At 55.0% G+C, this 19,521-nt stretch overlaps 1 protein-coding gene across 4 annotated transcripts in view; it reads right to left on the bottom strand.

Moving 5' to 3' along the window:
* ARHGAP33 (Rho GTPase activating protein 33) overlaps positions 1 to 19,521 on the bottom strand; it is a 92,609-nt gene that overhangs the window by 31,956 nt on the left and 41,132 nt on the right. For 3 of the 4 annotated variants that reach the window (XM_075606112.1, XM_075606111.1, XM_075606114.1), the window contains 9 exons: positions 18,502 to 18,594; positions 18,084 to 18,206; positions 17,564 to 17,641; positions 17,122 to 17,188; positions 13,208 to 13,264; positions 12,938 to 13,087; positions 6,710 to 6,812; positions 5,893 to 6,037; positions 5,257 to 5,339 (listed from right to left, as the gene is read on the bottom strand). In XM_075606112.1, the coding sequence (XP_075462227.1) occupies positions 5,257 to 5,339; positions 5,893 to 6,037; positions 6,710 to 6,812; positions 12,938 to 13,087; positions 13,208 to 13,264; positions 17,122 to 17,188; positions 17,564 to 17,641; positions 18,084 to 18,206; positions 18,502 to 18,594 (899 nt within the window). The remainder of the gene's footprint in view (positions 1 to 5,256; positions 5,340 to 5,892; positions 6,038 to 6,709; positions 6,813 to 12,937; positions 13,088 to 13,207; positions 13,265 to 17,121; positions 17,189 to 17,563; positions 17,642 to 18,083; positions 18,207 to 18,501; positions 18,595 to 19,521) is intronic. The other variant, XM_075606113.1, reaches the window with a different exon arrangement.

Below are 19,521 nucleotides of genomic sequence, written 5' to 3'. Positions count from 1 at the left end.
TACCGTATTTCCTCGATTGTAAGACGCCTTCGATTGTAACACGCACCATCGATTTGGCCCTTACAATCGATGAAAATTACTTTTTCACTTAGCATGTTTCAGGAGAGGTCCCATGTCAGCGGAGGATGAAGCGGGCGGCAACGACAGGAGATGTCCCACGTCTGCAGATGGTTGAAGATGGACAGTGGGTGGGTGTGCGGCAGAAGGACAGGTCCAAAGTCTGTAGGTGAATGAACATAAGAAGACAGCGGGCGTGCGGTGGGGTGCGGCGGCAGGAGATCATAATAGCAGGAGCAGAGCGGCATAGAAAAACGGCTTGGAAGGTGCACACTGTAAACGGAAGTCAGACACCGGTCAACTTCCGGTGTTACAGTGTGCACCTCCCAAGCCGTTCCCCTATGCCGCTCTGCTCCTGCTATTATGATCTATTAGCCGCCTCCGCACGCCCGCTGTCTTATCTTCATTCACCTGCAGACTTGGGACCTGTCCTGCCGCCGCCACACACTTTGTCCTCCGCTGACATGGGACCTCTCCTGAAACATGTTAAGTGAAAAGAGGGGGTAGTACTGTAGACACTTGAAAAAAAAAAAAAAATTTAATACATGGATTCTAAGACGCACCCCAATTTCAGACATGTGAAAATTGAAAAAAAGGTGCGTCTTAGAATTGAGGAAATAGGGTGTGTGTGTGTGTGTATATATATATATATATATATATATATATCATAATACTGAGTTAAGTTATGGTGAGTAAAAAAAGTGACAAAAACCCTCCACAGGAAAGCAAATATGCAAAACAACTGCATACAGTTGTATTTGCATATATATATATATATATATATATATATATATATATATATATATATATATATATATATATATATATATATATATATATATATATATATATATATATATATAAAATATTAAAGCAGAATATAAAAACACAAACACCCTGAAGAACCTCTCCCCCCCCAAGGAGCTGCAGCAAGAGATCTCCCCTGTTTTAGGACTGCAATGGTCCTTAGCCAGGAGACAGCACAATGTGTTGCAGGTAACTCTGTGTAGGGGTAAGGAATTAGCAGCAAAGACCGCACCTGAAGATTTCTTGAATCAGAGAAGCACCGTGGTGGTACAATGAAGACGTTATTGAATTAGGGAAGTCACTTCGGGCTCACTTCCAGGAAATCCCTAGGCTAAGCTGCTTCCTGACCCCTTAAAAGAGGCGTTCCAAGCAATGTGGGTTTTCTTGTAATAGGATTGAAGCCGGGGGTTCTCCAGAGCGGGACCCCATTAATCTCAGCTCTGCGGGACCCCCTGCCTCCTCAGATACTTGCCTCCGTAGGGGGGTACTGGTAGCTGCTCCGGCTGGGCTACCGGAGGGTTCTCATAATGGCGGCTTCAAAGCGCTCGCGTCCTGCGGGCCAATAGGAAGCAGTGATGTCATCCCTTGCGGCTTCGTATTGGCTCGCGCGGCCAAGACCTTTATAAAAGCACGCTGATGCACACATCCCATACGGGGGCATGCATCCCCGGAAGCAAGGGGGTTCTGCAGAGCTGAAATTAGTGGGGTTCAGCAGCAGAGAACCCCTGCATCAATCCCATTTTTAAAAAAATAACACATGGAGCTTGGACGGCTCCTTTGACCAAGCATAGCAGCGAGTGGAATATGGTCACAGGAGAAACCATTGCCATGGAGCCAATACGACTACAAAGCAACAATCCTCTTTCTTTCAATCCTTCCCCCCCAAACACCCCTATTTTTCTTTTCAAGCTTCCCTCCCTATTTTTAACTCCAAGATACCCAGATATTTATCAATATAAGCAAACAAAAGCTAAAAAAAAACACAAAAGACAAGATGGCTGCCTGGTTGGCTGGGTTGAGACTAAGCAGCTGGCGGCCATGTTTTTCTTTTTGGCATAAAGGAATTGAAATAAAAAGGGAAACATAAAAATGTTAGTATCTCAGGAAATGAAGGAAAATCGCTTTGTTCTGCTGATTCCGGCTGATTATTCCTTTTCTTTTGGTGAGCGGATAATAGGATCAGGGAGAAAGTCACAAATCTGGTATATGTTTTTCCAGATGTCAAATCCAAAGACTAGAAATTAGTGAGATTTTGGAGTTGTAAACCTCCCCAAAAAATGGCATTTAATATGTAAAAAGGATTGCCCTTCATCAGCGAGACTCCATTTAAATCTATGGGGGTTATTCAGTCGTGTGATAGTGCCGATCAGAACACTACAGCTCATAACCTCCCATTCAAGTCACCGTGCGTTTCCATGTGGTAGTGTAACACCCTCATGCATAACCCCGCTTCCCCCCCTCCTCCCCCCCCCCCCCCCCCATGAGACCGTTGGTGCTAAAAATCTTGAGGCTCCCAGGAAATCAGTGAGTGGCGACGTGTTTTCCAGCACACAGAGATTCTGTGATGGACAGCCGACCTGAATGGGTTAATCCCAGGGCATCGGTCACACGCCCGCCCTGTGTTAGGCCGCGATTATAGTGCTATACGTGACGTCACGTGCGCGAAACATGCACTGCAGCCAGGAGGCATCGGGAGGCGTGGCGTCACTCGCACGAAACACGCACTGCAGGCAGGAGGCATCGGGAGGCGTGGCGTCACTCGCACGAAACATGCACTGCAGGCAGGAGGCATCGAGAGGCGTGGCGTCACTCGCACGAAACATGCACTGCAGGCAGGAGGCATCGGGAGGCGTGGCGTCACTCGCACGAAACATGCACTGCAGGCAGGAGGCATCGGGAGGCGTGGCGTCACTCGCACGAAACATGCACTGCAGGCGGGAGGCATCGGGAGGCGTGGCGTCACTCGCACGAAACATGCACTGCAGGCAGGAGGCATCGGGAGGCGTGGCGTCACTCGCACGAAACATGCACTGCAGGCAGGAGGCATCGGGAGGCGTGGCGTCACTCACACGAAACATGCACTGCAGGCAGGAGGCATCGGGAGGCGTGGCGTCACTCGCACGAAACATGCACTGCAGCCAGGAGGCATCGGGAGGCGTGGCGTCACTCGCACGAAACATGCACTGCAGGCAGGAGGCATCGGGAGGCGTGGCGTCACTCGCACGAAACATGCACTGCAGGCGGGAGGCATCGGGAGGCGTGGCGTCACTCGCACGAAACATGCACTGCAGGCAGGAGGCATCGGGAGGCGTGGCGTCACTCGCACGAAACATGCACTGCAGGCAGGAGGCATCGGGAGGCGTGGCGTCACTCGCACGAAACACGCACTGCAGGCAGGAGGCATCGGGAGGCGTGGCGTCACTCGCACGAAACATGCACTGCAGGCGGGAGGCATCGGGAGGCGTGGCGTCACTCGCACGAAACATGCACTGCAGGCAGGAGGCATCGGGAGGCGTGGCGTCACTCGCACGAAACACGCACTGCAGGCAGGAGGCATCGGGAGGCGTGGCGTCACTCGCACGAAACATGCACTGCAGGCAGGAGGCATCGGGAGGCGTGGCGTCACTCGCACGAAACATGCACTGCAGGCAGGAGGCATCGGGAGGCGTGGCGTCACTCACACGAAACATGCACTGCAGGCAGGAGGCATCGGGAGGCGTGGCGTCACTCGCACGAAACATGCACTGCAGCCAGGAGGCATCGGGAGGCGTGGCGTCACTCGCACGAAACATGCACTGCAGGCGGGAGGCATCGGGAGGCGTGGCGTCACTCGCACGAAACATGCACTGCAGGCGGGAGGCATCGGGAGGCGTGGCGTCACTCGCACGAAACATGCACTGCAGGCAGGAGGCATCGGGAGGCGTGGCGTCACTCGCACGAAACATGCACTGCAGGCAGGAGGCATCGGGAGGCGTGGCGTCACTCACACGAAACATGCACTGCAGGCAGGAGGCATCGGGAGGCGTGGCGTCACTCACACGAAACATGCACTGCAGGCAGGAGGCATCGGGAGGCGTGGCGTCACTCGCACGAAACATGCACTGCAGGCAGGAGGCATCGGGAGGCGTGGCGTCACTCGCACGAAACATGCACTGCAGGCAGGAGGCATCGGGAGGCGTGGCGTCACTCGCACGAAACATGCACTGCAGGCGGGAGGCATCGGGAGGCGTGGCGTCACTCGCACGAAACATGCACTGCAGGCAGGAGGCATCGGGAGGCGTGGCGTCACTCACACGAAACATGCACTGCAGGCAGGAGGCATCGGGAGGCGTGGCGTCACTCGCACGAAACATGCACTGCAGGCAGGAGGCATCGGGAGGCGTGGCGTCACTCGCACGAAACATGCACTGCAGGCAGGAGGCATCGGGAGGCGTGGCGTCACTCGCACGAAACATGCACTGCAGCCAGGAGGCATCGGGAGGCGTGGCGTCACTCGCACGAAACATGCACTGCAGGCAGGAGGCATCGGGAGGCGTGGCGTCACTCGCACGAAACATGCACTGCAGGCAGGAGGCATCGGGAGGCGTGGCGTCACTCGCACGAAACATGCACTGCAGGCAGGAGGCATCGGGAGGCGTGGCGTCACTCGCACGAAACATGCACTGCAGCCAGGAGGCATCGGGAGGCGTGGCGTCACTCGCACGAAACATGCACTGCAGGCAGGAGGCATCGGGAGGCGTGGCGTCACTCGCACGAAACATGCACTGCAGGCAGGAGGCATCAGGAGGCGTGGCGTCACTCGCACGAAACATGCACTGCAGGCAGGAGGCATCGGGAGGCGTGGCGTCACTCGCACGAAACATGCACTGCAGGCGGGAGGCATCGGGAGGCGTGGCGTCACTCGCACGAAACATGCACTGCAGGCGGGGCCGTGACGTCACGAGTGGTTCGGCCTCATTGCCTGAACCGCTCACGTGACACGGCCGTCGTGCTCAAAAAAAACAAATTAATTTGTCTCCTCAGGATTCAGCCTCTCCGTCACACTTCCATGCGGTCACGCACACTATGCGCAGATTCATTGGACTCGAGGCATTTGTTTTGGCGGCGAGCACCATATCGCGCTCCGTCACTGTAATCGCGGCCTTAGATCTCTTTATCCCTTCTGAAGCACCACAAATTTCCCTAGCCCCTTCACTGCCAAAGAGGCAATTCATTGCTCTGCGGGTGATCAGACTATGGTTCAGACGGCTGTGCAGGTTACCAGGCTGCCCCGCAGGTTACCAGGCTGCCCCGCAGGTTACCAGGCTGCCCCGCAGGTTACCAGGCTGCCCTGCATTGCGCTGCTGACCCGTGAGGCCGCGTGTAGGTGATAGATGGGATTATTGCAGTTACCTGTAGTGAGGAGGCGGCAGTTGCTGAATAAGATCGTGCACACAGATTAGCTTCTCCTCCTCGCCGGACACAGACATCGCCTCCTAAAGGGGATCACAGGGGGGTGAGAAGCATGGACAGGCTCAGCATCGGGGAGCAGAAGGAGTTTTTGATTTTGGATCAGGGCAGTAAAACCATTTGCACAACAATAAAAAATAATTTAAGAACACACTTATTCAGGTCTGATTCTGTTCAAGGCATCATGCAGTCATAAACCGCTCTCATTCATTCATTCATTCAATGTTTTGCTATATAGAACTTTAATGTATTAATACACAAAATCTAAATTCTTCCAGAACAGAAAGTCAGAGGATAATGTTACACCTAAATATGTGAATATTATTACATGTGAGGATCTTAGGACTTAACCTAACTGGTACACATTTTACCTTTTTAGGGTAGTATCAATATGACATTATAAATGTTCAAAGAATGGACCAGTCACAGGTGCCCCCCACTCACAGATATGGACCAGCCCCAGGCGTCCCCTACTCACAGATATGGACAAGCCCCAAGCGCCCCCTACTCACAGATATGGACCAGCCCCAGGCGCCCCCTACTCACAGATATGGACCAGCCCCAGGCCCCCCTACTCACGGAAAAGGGATGGTACAGCCTGTAGGTCAGCAGTGGGTTGGGCAGCTCGCGGAAGTAGAGTTTGCATAGAGAGCTCACGCAATGAACGTCCTGCAAGTACGTCTCCCGAGAGAGATCCGGCACTCTTTCACTGTCAAACTCGTGTCTGGGGAGAGACCGTAAGGGACAGTCACAAACACAGCCACAGTCAGTAGACATTTAGCAGTGTACGGAGGCAGAAAATGGGATCGGATTGGGAAATGGTTTACCAATTTAGCTTGGCCAACCTCTTACCCTTCATAGTAGCTGAAGGGGCACGTACATGTTATATGAAGGCCAATATTAAATAGTGCAGACAATGAGGATGCCGTGCGGCCATTTTGAATAGTGCTGCAGGAGAAAAACATGATTTTAAAGGCGACGAGGCAGCAGAAGGCCGGGAGATGCCGTCAGGACCCCGCCACAGGTACGTGTCGTGGGGGCGGGAAGTGGTTTTGGCCCTGTTTGTCGGGCCCTGACGATAGCCAGAGAGTGGTAATGGTCTACCAATGAACTGCTGGTGCTGGGGTTATGACTGGTGAGAGGTGCATCTTGCAGCAGGTGTTACAGCATTTGTTTTGGGAGCCCAGAAAGAGTCAGAGAAATAGAGACAGTAGCCCCCAAATCAATATCCTTTGTAGCCGCCTTCCCCGTTAATGGAAGAAGAGTTTAGCTCCATTCAAATGGATGGGTGTACATTTTATTCTCCCTCAGGGACAAAGCGCTTCACGGCATATTGCAAAGGAACCAGTCAGAGAGAGGATGAAGGTGCAGAGACAGGCGCGTGGAGGAGACTGACCGGAGTTTCTGAATGTTGGAGGAAACACCCGACAGGCGATATATGCCATCCACTATCCCAACCTTCTCAATAAACTGAGCACAACAGAGAAGGACCCTGGGGACTGAGAGAGAAAGAGAGACATGAGAGGGGCAGCGAGGAGGGCAAGAGAGGAGAGATTCTGTGTTCAGGGACAGAGGCCCCTATTCATATGATGGGAAGTGTGGCAACGCACAGTTAATGAGCTATCACTGAATTAAATAAAGAGAGACTGTCGAGAGCACATGACAGAGTGTGTGTACAGTACACTGCGAGAGACAGAGAGTGTGTGGGGGGCACTGCGAGAGACTGGCTTGAGCACAGGGCAGAGAGTGTGCGGGGGGCACTGCGAGAGACTGGCGTGAGCACAGGGCAGAGAGTGTGTGGGGGGCACTGCGAGAGACTGGCGTGAGCACAGGGCAGAGTGTATGTGGGGGGTACTGCGAGAGACTGGCGTGAGCACAGGGCAGAGTGTATGTGGGGGGCACTGCGAGAGACTGGCGTGAGCACAGGGCAGAGAGTATGTGTGGGGGCACTGCGAGAGACTGGCGTGAGCACAGGGCAGAGTGTATGTGGGGGCACTGCGAGAGACTGGCGTGAGCACAGGGCAGAGAGTGTGTGGGGGGCACTGCGAGAGACTGGTCTGAGCACAGGGCAGAGTGTGTGTGGGGGCACTGCGAGAGACTGGCGTGAGCACAGGGCAGAGAGTGTGTGGGGGGCACTGCGAGAGACTGGTCTGAGCACAGGGCAGAGTGTATGTGGGGGGCACTGCGAGAGACTGGCGTGCGCACAGGGCAGAGTGTATGTGGGGGGCACTGCGAGAGACTGGTCTGAGCACAGGGCAGAGTGTGTGTGGGGGGCACTGCGAGAGACTGGCGTGAGCACAGGGCAGAGAGTGTGTGGGGGCACTGCGAGAGACTGGCGTGAGCACAGGGCAGAGAGTATGTGGGGGAGCACTGCGAGAGACTGGCGTGAGCACAGGGCAGAGAGTATGTGGGGGAGCACTGCGAGAAACTGGCGTGAGCACAGGGCAGAGAGTATGTGGGGGAGCACTGCGAGAGACTGGCGTGAGCACAGGGCAGAGAGTATGTGGGGGAGCACTGCGAGAGACTGGCGTGAGCACAGGGCAGAGTGTGTGGGGGCACTGCGAGAGACTGGTGTGAGCACAGGGCAGAGAGTATGTGTGGGGGCACTGTGAGAGACTGGCGTGAGCACAGGGCAGAGTGTGTGTGGGGGCACTGCGAGAGACTGGCATGAGCACAGGGCAAAGAGTATGTGGGGGGGCACTGCGAGAGACTGGTGTGAGCACAGGGCAGAGAGTATGTGGGGGGCACTGCGAGAGACTGGCGTGAGCACAGGGCAGAGAGTGTGTGGGGGGCAATGCGAGAGACTGGCGTGAGCACAGGGCAGAGTATGTGGGGGGCACTGCGAGAGACTGGCGTGAGCACAGGGCAGAGAGTATGTGGGGGGCACTGCGAGAGACTGGCGTGAGCACAGGGCAGAGAGTGTGGGGGGGCACTGCGAGATACTGGCGAAAGCACAGGGCAGAGAGTGTGTGGGGGGCACTGCGAGAGACTGGCGTGAGCACAGGGCAGTGTGTGTGTGGGGGGCACTGCGAGAGACTGGCGTGAGCACAGGGCAGAGTGTATGTGGGGGGCACTGCGAGAGACTGGCGTGAGCACAGGGCAGAGAGTGTGTGGGGGGCACTGCGAGAGACTGGCGTGAGCACAGGGCAGAGTGTGTGGGGGCACTGCGAGAGACTGGCGTGAGCACAGGGCAGAGAGTATGTGGGGTGCACTGCGAGAGACTGGCGTGAGCACAGGGCAGAGAGTATGTGGGGGGCACTGCGAGAGACTGGTGTGAGCACAGGGCAGAGTGTGTGTGGGGGCACTGCGAGATACTGGCGTGAGCACAGGGCAGAGAGCATGCGGGGGGCACTGCGAGATACTGGCGTGAGCACAGGGCAGAGAGTATGTGGGGGCACTGCGAGAGACTGGCGTGAGCACAGAGCAGAGAGCATGCGGGGGGCACTGCGAGATACTGGCGTGAGCACAGGGCAGAGTGTATGTGGGGGCACTGCGAGAGACTGGCGTGAGCACAGGGCAGAGAGTGTGTGGGGGCACTGCGAGAGACTGGCGTGAGCACAGGGCAGAGAGTATGTGGGGGCACTGCGAGAGACTGGCGTGAGCACAGGGCAGAGAGTATGCGGGGGCACTGCGAGAGACTGGCGTGAGCACAGGGCAGAGAGTATGCGGGGGCACGGCGAGAGACTGGTGTGAGCACAGGGCAGAGAGTATGTAGGGGCACTGCGAGAGACTGGCGTGAGCACAGGGCAGAGAGTATGTGGGGGGCACTGAGAGAGACTGGCGTGAGCACAGGGCAGAGAGTATGCGGCGGGCACAGCGAGAGACTGGCGTGAGCATAGGGCAGAGAGTATGTGGGGGCACTGCGAGAGACTGGCGTGCGCACAGGGCAGAGTGTATGTGGGGGGCACTGCGAGAGACTGGTCTGAGCACAGGGCAGAGTGTGTGTGGGGGGCACTGCGAGAGACTGGCGTGAGCACAGGGCAGAGAGTGTGTGGGGGCACTGCGAGAGACTGGCGTGAGCACAGGGCAGAGAGTATGTGGGGGAGCACTGCGAGAGACTGGCGTGAGCACAGGGCAGAGAGTATGTGGGGGAGCACTGCGAGAAACTGGCGTGAGCACAGGGCAGAGAGTATGTGGGGGAGCACTGCGAGAGACTGGCGTGAGCACAGGGCAGAGAGTATGTGGGGGAGCACTGCGAGAGACTGGCGTGAGCACAGGGCAGAGTGTGTGGGGGCACTGCGAGAGACTGGTGTGAGCACAGGGCAGAGAGTATGTGTGGGGGCACTGTGAGAGACTGGCGTGAGCACAGGGCAGAGTGTGTGTGGGGGCACTGCGAGAGACTGGCATGAGCACAGGGCAAAGAGTATGTGGGGGGGCACTGCGAGAGACTGGTGTGAGCACAGGGCAGAGAGTATGTGGGGGGCACTGCGAGAGACTGGCGTGAGCACAGGGCAGAGAGTGTGTGGGGGGCAATGCGAGAGACTGGCGTGAGCACAGGGCAGAGTATGTGGGGGGCACTGCGAGAGACTGGCGTGAGCACAGGGCAGAGAGTATGTGGGGGGCACTGCGAGAGACTGGCGTGAGCACAGGGCAGAGAGTGTGGGGGGGCACTGCGAGATACTGGCGAAAGCACAGGGCAGAGAGTGTGTGGGGGGCACTGCGAGAGACTGGCGTGAGCACAGGGCAGTGTGTGTGTGGGGGGCACTGCGAGAGACTGGCGTGAGCACAGGGCAGAGTGTATGTGGGGGGCACTGCGAGAGACTGGCGTGAGCACAGGGCAGAGAGTGTGTGGGGGGCACTGCGAGAGACTGGCGTGAGCACAGGGCAGAGTGTGTGGGGGCACTGCGAGAGACTGGCGTGAGCACAGGGCAGAGAGTATGTGGGGTGCACTGCGAGAGACTGGCGTGAGCACAGGGCAGAGAGTATGTGGGGGGCACTGCGAGAGACTGGTGTGAGCACAGGGCAGAGTGTGTGTGGGGGCACTGCGAGATACTGGCGTGAGCACAGGGCAGAGAGCATGCGGGGGGCACTGCGAGATACTGGCGTGAGCACAGGGCAGAGAGTATGTGGGGGCACTGCGAGAGACTGGCGTGAGCACAGAGCAGAGAGCATGCGGGGGGCACTGCGAGATACTGGCGTGAGCACAGGGCAGAGTGTATGTGGGGGCACTGCGAGAGACTGGCGTGAGCACAGGGCAGAGAGTGTGTGGGGGCACTGCGAGAGACTGGCGTGAGCACAGGGCAGAGAGTATGTGGGGGCACTGCGAGAGACTGGCGTGAGCACAGGGCAGAGAGTATGCGGGGGCACTGCGAGAGACTGGCGTGAGCACAGGGCAGAGAGTATGCGGGGGCACGGCGAGAGACTGGTGTGAGCACAGGGCAGAGAGTATGTAGGGGCACTGCGAGAGACTGGCGTGAGCACAGGGCAGAGAGTATGTGGGGGGCACTGAGAGAGACTGGCGTGAGCACAGGGCAGAGAGTATGCGGCGGGCACAGCGAGAGACTGGCGTGAGCATAGGGCAGAGAGTATGTGGGGGCACTGCGAGAGACTGGCGTGAGCACAGGGCAGAGTGTATGTGGGGGCACTGCGAGAGACTGGCGTGAGCACAGGGCAGAGAGTATGTGGGGGGTACTGCGAGATACTGGCGTGAGCACAGGGCAGAGTGTATGTGGGGGCACTGCGAGAGACTGGCGTGAGCACAGGGCAGAGAGTGTGTGGGGGCACTGCGAGAGACTGGCGTGAGCACAGGGCAGAGAGCATGTGGGGGCACTGCGAGAGACTGGCGTGAGCACAGGGCAGAGTGTGTGGGGGCACTGCGAGAGACTGGCGTGAGCACAGGGCAGAGAGTATGTGGGGGCACTGCGAGAGACTGGCGTGAGCACAGGGCAGAGAGTATGCGGGGGCACTGCGAGAGACTGGCGTGAGCACAGGGCAGAGTGTATGTGGGGGCACTGCGAGAGACTGGCGTGAGCACAGGGCAGAGAGTATGTGGGGGCACTGCGAGAGACTGGCGTGAGCACAGGGCAGAGAGTATGCGGGGGCACTGCGAGAGACTGGCGTGAGCACAGGGCAGAGAGTATGTGGGGGGCACTGCGAGAGACTGGTGTGAGCACAGGGCAGAGAGTATGTAGGGGCACTGCGAGAGACTGGCGTGAGCACAGGGCAGAGAGTGTGTGGGGGCACTGCGAGAGACTGGCGTGAGCACAGGGCAGAGAGTATGCGGGGGCACGGCGAGAGACTGGTGTGAGCACAGGGCAGAGAGTATGTAGGGGCACTGCGAGAGACTGGCGTGAGCACAGGGCAGAGAGTATGTGGGGGCACTGCGAGAGACTGGCGTGAGCACAGGGCAGAGAGTATGCGGGGGCACGGCGAGAGACTGGTGTGAGCACAGGGCAGAGAGTATGTAGGGGCACTGCGAGAGACTGGCGTGAGCACAGGGCAGAGAGTATGTGGGGGGCACTGAGAGAGACTGGCGTGAGCACACGGCAGAGAGTATGCGGCGGGCACAGCGAGAGACTGGCGTGAGCATAGGGCAGAGAGTATGCGGGGGGCACTGCGAGAGACTGGCGTGAGCACAGGGCAGAGATTATGTGGGGGCACTGCGAGAGACTGGCGTGAGCACAGGGCAGAGAGTATGTGGGGGCACTGCGAGAGACTGGCGTGAGCACAGGGCAGAGAGTATGTGGGGGCACTGCGAGAGACTGGCGTGAGCACAGGGCAGAGAGCATGCGGGGGGCACTGCGAGAGACTGGCATGAGCACAGGGCAGAGAGTATGTGGGGGCACTGCGAGAGACTGGCGTGAGCACAGGGCAGAGCATGCGGGGGGCACTGCGAGAGCATGCGGGGGGCACTGCGAGAGCATGCGGGGGGCACTGCGAGAGCATGCGGGGGGCACTGCGAGAGCATGCGGGGGGCACTGCGAGAGACTGGCGTGAGCACAGGGCAGAGAGTATGTGGGGGCACTGCGAGAGACTGGCGTGAGCACAGGGCAGAGAGTGTGTGGGGAGCACTGCGAGAGACTGGTGTGAGCACAGGGCAGAGTGTATGTGGGGGCACTGCGAGAGACTGGCGTGAGCACAGAGCAGAGAGTGTGTGGGGGGCACTGCGAGAGACTGGTGTGAGCACAGGGCAGAGTGTATGTGGGGGCACTGCGAGAGACTGGCGTGAGCACAGGGCAGAGAGTATGTGGGGGCACTGCGAGAGACTGGCGTGAGCACAGGGCAGTGTGTATGTGGGGGCACTGTGAGAGACTGGCGTGAGCACAGGGCAGAGTGTATGTGGGGGCACTGCGAGAGACTGGCGTGAGCACAGGGCAGAGAGTGTGTGGGGGCACTGCGAGAGACTGGCGTGAGCACAGGGCAGAGAGTATGTGGGGGCACTGCGAGAGACTGGCGTGAGCACAGGGCAAAGTGTATGTGGGGGCACTGCGAGAGACTGGCGTGAGCACAGGGCAGAGAGTATGTGGGGGCACTGCGAGAGACTGGCGTGAGCACAGGGCAAAGTGTATGTGGGGGCACTGCGAGAGACTGGCGTGAGCACAGGGCAGAGTGAGGATTGAAGAAAGCATTTGGACCAAGAAAATCTGCAGTGATAAAGAGTTGAGTCAGAGTCTGTGATCCTCACCCTCTTCTCCAGAGTCTAAGAGGTGCTCTCCCAGGTCGGTCCCAAACACTCTCTCTCGCAGTATCCCGCGCTGTCTGAGACGCTGCTTGCTCGGCCGAGAGGCCATGAAACTGCGCAGTAACCCGGCCAACTTCCCATGCCGTCTGCACACTGAAGGGGAGAGAAGAGAGTTATCGAGGAGCGACAGCGAGGAAAGAAACATGCGCAAAAGAGGAACAGAGACTAACGCGGAAAGGCGTGAGGATGTCAGACAGCTCTGGGACGTCTCACCTGGTCTGGGAGAGTTGGAGCCATGGGGAGATGTGACAGCCAACTTTACATCACTCTCTGTGAACAGACAGACCGGTAACAAATGTACAGAGACAGCTCAGCAAGCTATACATAGAGACAGCTCAATGATCACCAAGACTACTACATGAGAACTGTTCAGAGACATCTAAATGCCAAGCACACGAGGGAGACAGATAAATGACAATAATACAGTGAGACAGTTCATTTGATAACCAGTTGGAGAGACAGCTAAATGACAACAGAAAGACACAGCTATGTATCAAGAGTAGAGAGAGGCAGCTAAAGGTCATCCATGCAAAGAGACAGCCACACAGAGAGAGAAAGCTATTGGGGGCAACAAACAGAGGTGCAATCAGAAGCCGTAATAGAACAACCAGCGTGACCGCCAGATAACGGACACACGAAGAGGCCACACATTGTACAGGTACAGGCCACACATTGCACAGGTACAGGCCACACATTGCACAGGTACAGGCCACACATTGCACAGGTACAGGCCACACATTGTACAGGTACAGGCCGCACATTGTACAGGTACAGGCCACACATTGCACAGGTACAGGCCACACATTGTACAGGTACAGGCCACACATTGTACAGGTACAGGCCACACATTGCACAGGTACAGGCCGCACATTGTACAGGTACAGGCCACACATTGTACAGGTACAGGCCACACATTGCACAGGTACAGGCCGCACATTGTACAGGTACAGGCCACACATTGCACAGGTACAGGCCACACATTGTACAGGTACAGGCCACACATTGTACAGGTACAGGCCACACATTGTACAGGTACAGGCCACACATTGTACAGGTACAGGCCACACATTGTACAGGTACAGGCCACACATTGTACAGGTACAGGCCACACATTGTACAGGTACAGGCCACACATTGTACAGGTACAGGCCACACATTGTACAGGTACAGGCCGCACATTGTACAGGTACAGGCCGCACATTGTACAGGTACAGGCCACACATTGCACAGGTACAGGCCACACATTGTATAGGTACAGGCCACACATTGTACAGGTACAGGCCACACATTGTACAGGTACAGACCACACATTGTACAGGTACAGGCCACACATTGCACAGGTACAGGCCGCACATTGTACAGGTACAGGCCACACATTGTACAGGTACAGGCCACACATTGTACAGGTACAGGCCACACATTGTACAGGTACAGGCCACACATTGCACAGGTACAGGCCACACATTGCACAGGTACAGGCCACACATTGCACAGGTACAGGCCGCACATTGTACAGGTACAGGCCACACATTGCACAGGTACAGGCCACACATTGTACAGGTACAGACCACACATTGTACAGGTACAGGCCACACATTGTATAGGTACAGGCCACACATTGTACAGGTACAGGCCGCACATTGCACAGGTACAGGCCACACATTGCACAGGTACAGGCCACACATTGCACAGGTACAGGCCACACATTGCACAGGTACAGGCCACACATTGTACAGGTACAGGCCACACATTGCACAGGTACAGGCCACACATTGTACAGATACAGGCCACACATTGTACAGGTACAGGCCACACATTGTACAGGTACAGGCCACACATTGTACAGGTACAGGCCACACATTGTACAGGTACAGGCCACACATTGTACAGGTACAGACCACACATTGTACAGGTACAGGCCACACATTGTACAGGTACAGACCACACATTGTACAGGTACAGGCCACACATTGTACAGGTACAGGTCACACATTGTACAGGTACAGGCCACACATTGTACAGGTACAGGCCACACATTGTACAGGTACAGGCCACACATTGTACAGGTACAGGCCACACATTGTACAGGTACAGGCCACACATTGTACAGGAACAGGCCACACATTGTACAGGTACAGGCCACACATTGTACAGGTACAGACCACACATTGTACAGGTACAGGCCACACATTGTACAGGTACAGGCCACACATTGCACAGGTACAGGCCACACATTGTACAGGTACAGGCCACACATTGCACAGGTACAGGCCACACATTGTACAGGTACAGGCCACACATTGTACAGGTACAGGCCACACATTGCACAGGTACAGACCACACATTGTACAGGTACAGGCCACACATTGTACAGGTACAGGCCACACATTGTACAGGTACAGGCCACACATTGTACAGGTACAGGACACACATTGTACAGGTACAGGCCACACATTGTACAGGTACAGGCCACACATTGTACAGGTACAGACCACACATTGTACAGGTACAGGCCACACATTGTACAGGTACAGGCCACACATTGTACAGGTACAGGCCACACATTGTACAGGTACAGGCCACACATTGCACAGGTACAGGCCACACATTGTACAGGTACAGGCCACACATTGTACAGGTACAGGCCACACATTGTACAGGTACAGGCCACACATTGTACAGGTACAGGCCACACATTGTACAGGTACAGGCCACACATTGTACAGGTACAGGCCACACATTGTACAGGTACAGGCCACACATTGTACAGGTACAGGCCACACATTGTACAGGTACAGGCCACACATTGCACAGGTACAGGCCACACATTGCACAGGTACAGACCACACATTGTACAGGTACAGGCCACACATTGTACAGGTACAGGCCACACATTGTACAGGTACAGGCCACACATTGTACAGGTACAGGCCACACATTGTACAGGTACAGGCCACACATTGTACAGGTACAGGCCACACATTGTACAGGTACAGGCCACACATTGTACAGGTACAGGCCACACATTGTACAGGTACAGACCACACATTGTACAGGTACAGGCCACACATTGTACAGGAACAGGCCACACATTGTACAGGTACAGGCCACACATTGTACAGGTACAGGCCACACATTGTACAGGTACAGGCCACACATTGTACAGGTACAGGCCTCACATTGTACAGGTACAGGCCGCACATTGTACAGGTACAGGCCACACATTGTACAGGTACAGGCCACACATTGCACAGGTACAGGCCACACATTGTACAGGTACAGGCCACACATTGTACAGGTACAGGCCACACATTGCACAGGTACAGGCCACACATTGTACAGGTACAGGCCACACATTGTACAGGTACAGGCCGCACATTGTACAGGTACAGACCACACATTGTACAGGTACAGGCCACACATTGTACAGGTACAGACCACACATTGTATAGGTACAGGCCACACATTGTACAGGTACAGGCCGCACATTGTACAGGTACAGGCCACACATTGTACAGGTACAGGCCGCACATTGTACAGGTACAGGCCACACATTGTACAGGTACAGGCCACACATTGTACAGGTACAGACCACACATTGTACAGGTACAGACCACACATTGTACAGGTACAGGCCACACATTGTACAGGTACAGGCCACACATTGTACAGGTACAGGCCACACATTGTACAGGTACAGACCACACATTGTACAGGTACAGACCACACATTGTACAGGTACAGGCCACACATTGTACAGGTACAGGCCACACATTGTACAGGTACAGGCCACACATTGTATAGGTACAGGCCACACATTGTATAGGTACAGGCCACACATTGTACAGGTACAGGCCACACATTGTATAGGTACAGGCCACACATTGTACAGGTACAGCACTTATTTTGTAAGCAGAACTACATATATATTGTAGCTGGAGCTCGGGGGGAGCAGATTTCCTCAAACACAAAAGCAGCCGAATACCAACCACACAAGGAAAACAGCCAGGGAACAGCCCAGCATGTCAGGGAAATCCCACACACGCGCAGAGGTGTGAGATCAAAGCTGCACAGAGATTACACACAGCTCGATAACCCCATCCCCACAAACCTCGTCCCATGGGTACCTGCAATTGGTGATGGGTTCTTACTGTCTGTGATCAGCTGCACACATTCACTAGGGAAAAAACCCACCTGCAAATAGACAAACAGCCAGGTTAACCTCAGTACCAGAAACTTCCCAGACTCGTCACCCCACTACCCCCAATTAATATCTGCCCCCCCTTTGCCCAGCTTCTCTTATATGCCCCTCATGCTGCTGTGTTTCTGCAAAGGCCTCGTCTAATTCACTGCAACCCTTAAACTCATTTGCGGCTTTGCAATTCATTTGCTCCGCAAGCGAGGGTTCAAAACTGTACTCAAGGGTCCCAGTGCAACTCTAACGTGGGGAGCCTGAAGGAAACACCCCACTGTCCATCTGTACCCCAGCTTAATGACACTTCAGCACTAGGTGGTGCAGGAGTCCAAGGCCCAGACACGACTAGAGGAGTCAGGAACAGCTCCGCTCACCTGGAAGCTGTGTTTCCCTCTCCACCAGCTGGTGTCCTCCCTAGGGGGCATATCAATGACTGAGACAATGTCCCCGACCTGCAGTGAGAAGGAGGAAAATGTAACCTAATAGCGTGGAAAATTAACCACTATACCAATACCTTGCTGGTACTACAGAGTCATATTCATGCAGACCCACATACACCATCGTTGCTATATACCCCTAAATCAAGAGTGGCCAAGTCCAGCCCTCAAGGGCCACCATTAGGTCAGGTTTTAAGGATATCCCTGCTTCAGTACAGGTGGTGCAATCTTTGACAGGGCCACTGATTGAGCCACCTGTGCTGAAGCAGGGATATCCTTAAAACCTGACCTAATGGTGGCCCTTGACGACTGAAGTTGGACACACTGCTTGCAAGATACCCCCAGTGCTATACAGATGTATAGTGTTATACACAGACCATGGCAGAACCACATTTACTGCGACATGTATATACACAAACACGGTGCCACATTCAGTGCCAGCCTGTGGGCCCGTTACCTCGAAGGACAGCTCATCGGGAGCTTGCGCTGTGTAGCGTTTGATCACATGGGCGGCAGCGATGGCGGGCACATTAATAGACGCCTCTTCGTTTACCAGGAGACGGTTGCCATGGTTATCGATCTAGGACGCAGCACAGGAGAAGCAGTCAGTTTCTTGGTCCTTGCTCTGCCCATCTCACCACTTGTTTGGTCCAAGGCTGACCTATTCCCTTCCAGTGGAATCCATCCATTGGCAGCCTCTTCCCGTACCATAACCCCCCCACACACACACACACACACACACTCCCTAGGTGGGTGCACCCCCCCACACACACACACTCCCTAGGTGGGAGCACCCCCCACACCCCCCACACACACTCCCTAGGTGGGAGCACCCCTCCCCCCCATTTCCCCCCCCCCCCCCCATACACAGTTACCTCCATCCAGGTGAGCACGGGGCCACAGTTAATGTTACTGTCCACAATTCCTGAGAGATTCTTCAAATACCGAGAGAGAAGCGGGGACAGGAGCTGGAGACAGAGATTATATATGCACATAAAAGACATATCCATTGGGGTGAACAATGCCGCTGCTTGGCTTTAATAGAATGGAATGCGTTCTCCGCTGACGGACGGTTGGGTAGGGAGTCGTGGAGAAATGAACTGTAGGTTTTATATAGATAAAAGAATGGGCCTCACAGGGGAATTCACTTCAGGAGGATGATGATGATACAAGAGTCTCGGCACAAAAGAAAACAAGGACGCCAAACTTGGGCCTCCCCCTCCCCCCCCCTTCCTTCCCTTTTTGTGTGGCGTATGTGACATATGTCTAGGTTTTTCTGTAATCCTGTATACGTGTTTTATAATTTAACGCGTTGTACGAACCATCAGCTCTACATTGAAAAAAATGTGTATTATGAGTCGTTCATTTCTTGTGAAACTCAATAAAAAATATAAGTTGGAAAAAAAATAATACTTATCTATCAAGACACACACACACACACACACACAGCAGCAACGATGCACACACTACAATTAATCAGTATACAAAGCATAATATATGTATATCTATATATTACCACTGAAGAAGGTCCCCCTGGATACCGAAATGTCTGGCCTATGTGTGCTTTTTGAACCTAGTAAACTGCCCCTTTATTTGCTGCGTTTGTGTTGTGTCGGTATTACAGATCAATTGTGATATACATAGACTATTCCTGATTCTCCTTCATCGGGCCCCACGACTGCCTTCTATGGTGGTACTTTACTCAGGATGGATAGAGATCGATACATACACACACACACACACACACACACAACCTCATTGGATCACAGTTCCTCAGCTGTTTAATGGTGGAAACCCCAGACCTAAAAACATAACATCCCACAACAAATGCATGGGATTAAATGATAAGGCACCAGCAGGCCTGACAGGGGGTGAGCCTCACTCTATACAAAGCC

This window comes from Ascaphus truei, chromosome 6 (genome assembly GCF_040206685.1).
Source record: "Ascaphus truei isolate aAscTru1 chromosome 6, aAscTru1.hap1, whole genome shotgun sequence".
NCBI classification, from domain to species: Eukaryota; Metazoa; Chordata; class Amphibia; order Anura; family Ascaphidae; genus Ascaphus; species Ascaphus truei.
This window is presented reverse-complemented; position numbering and strand designations above follow the sequence as displayed.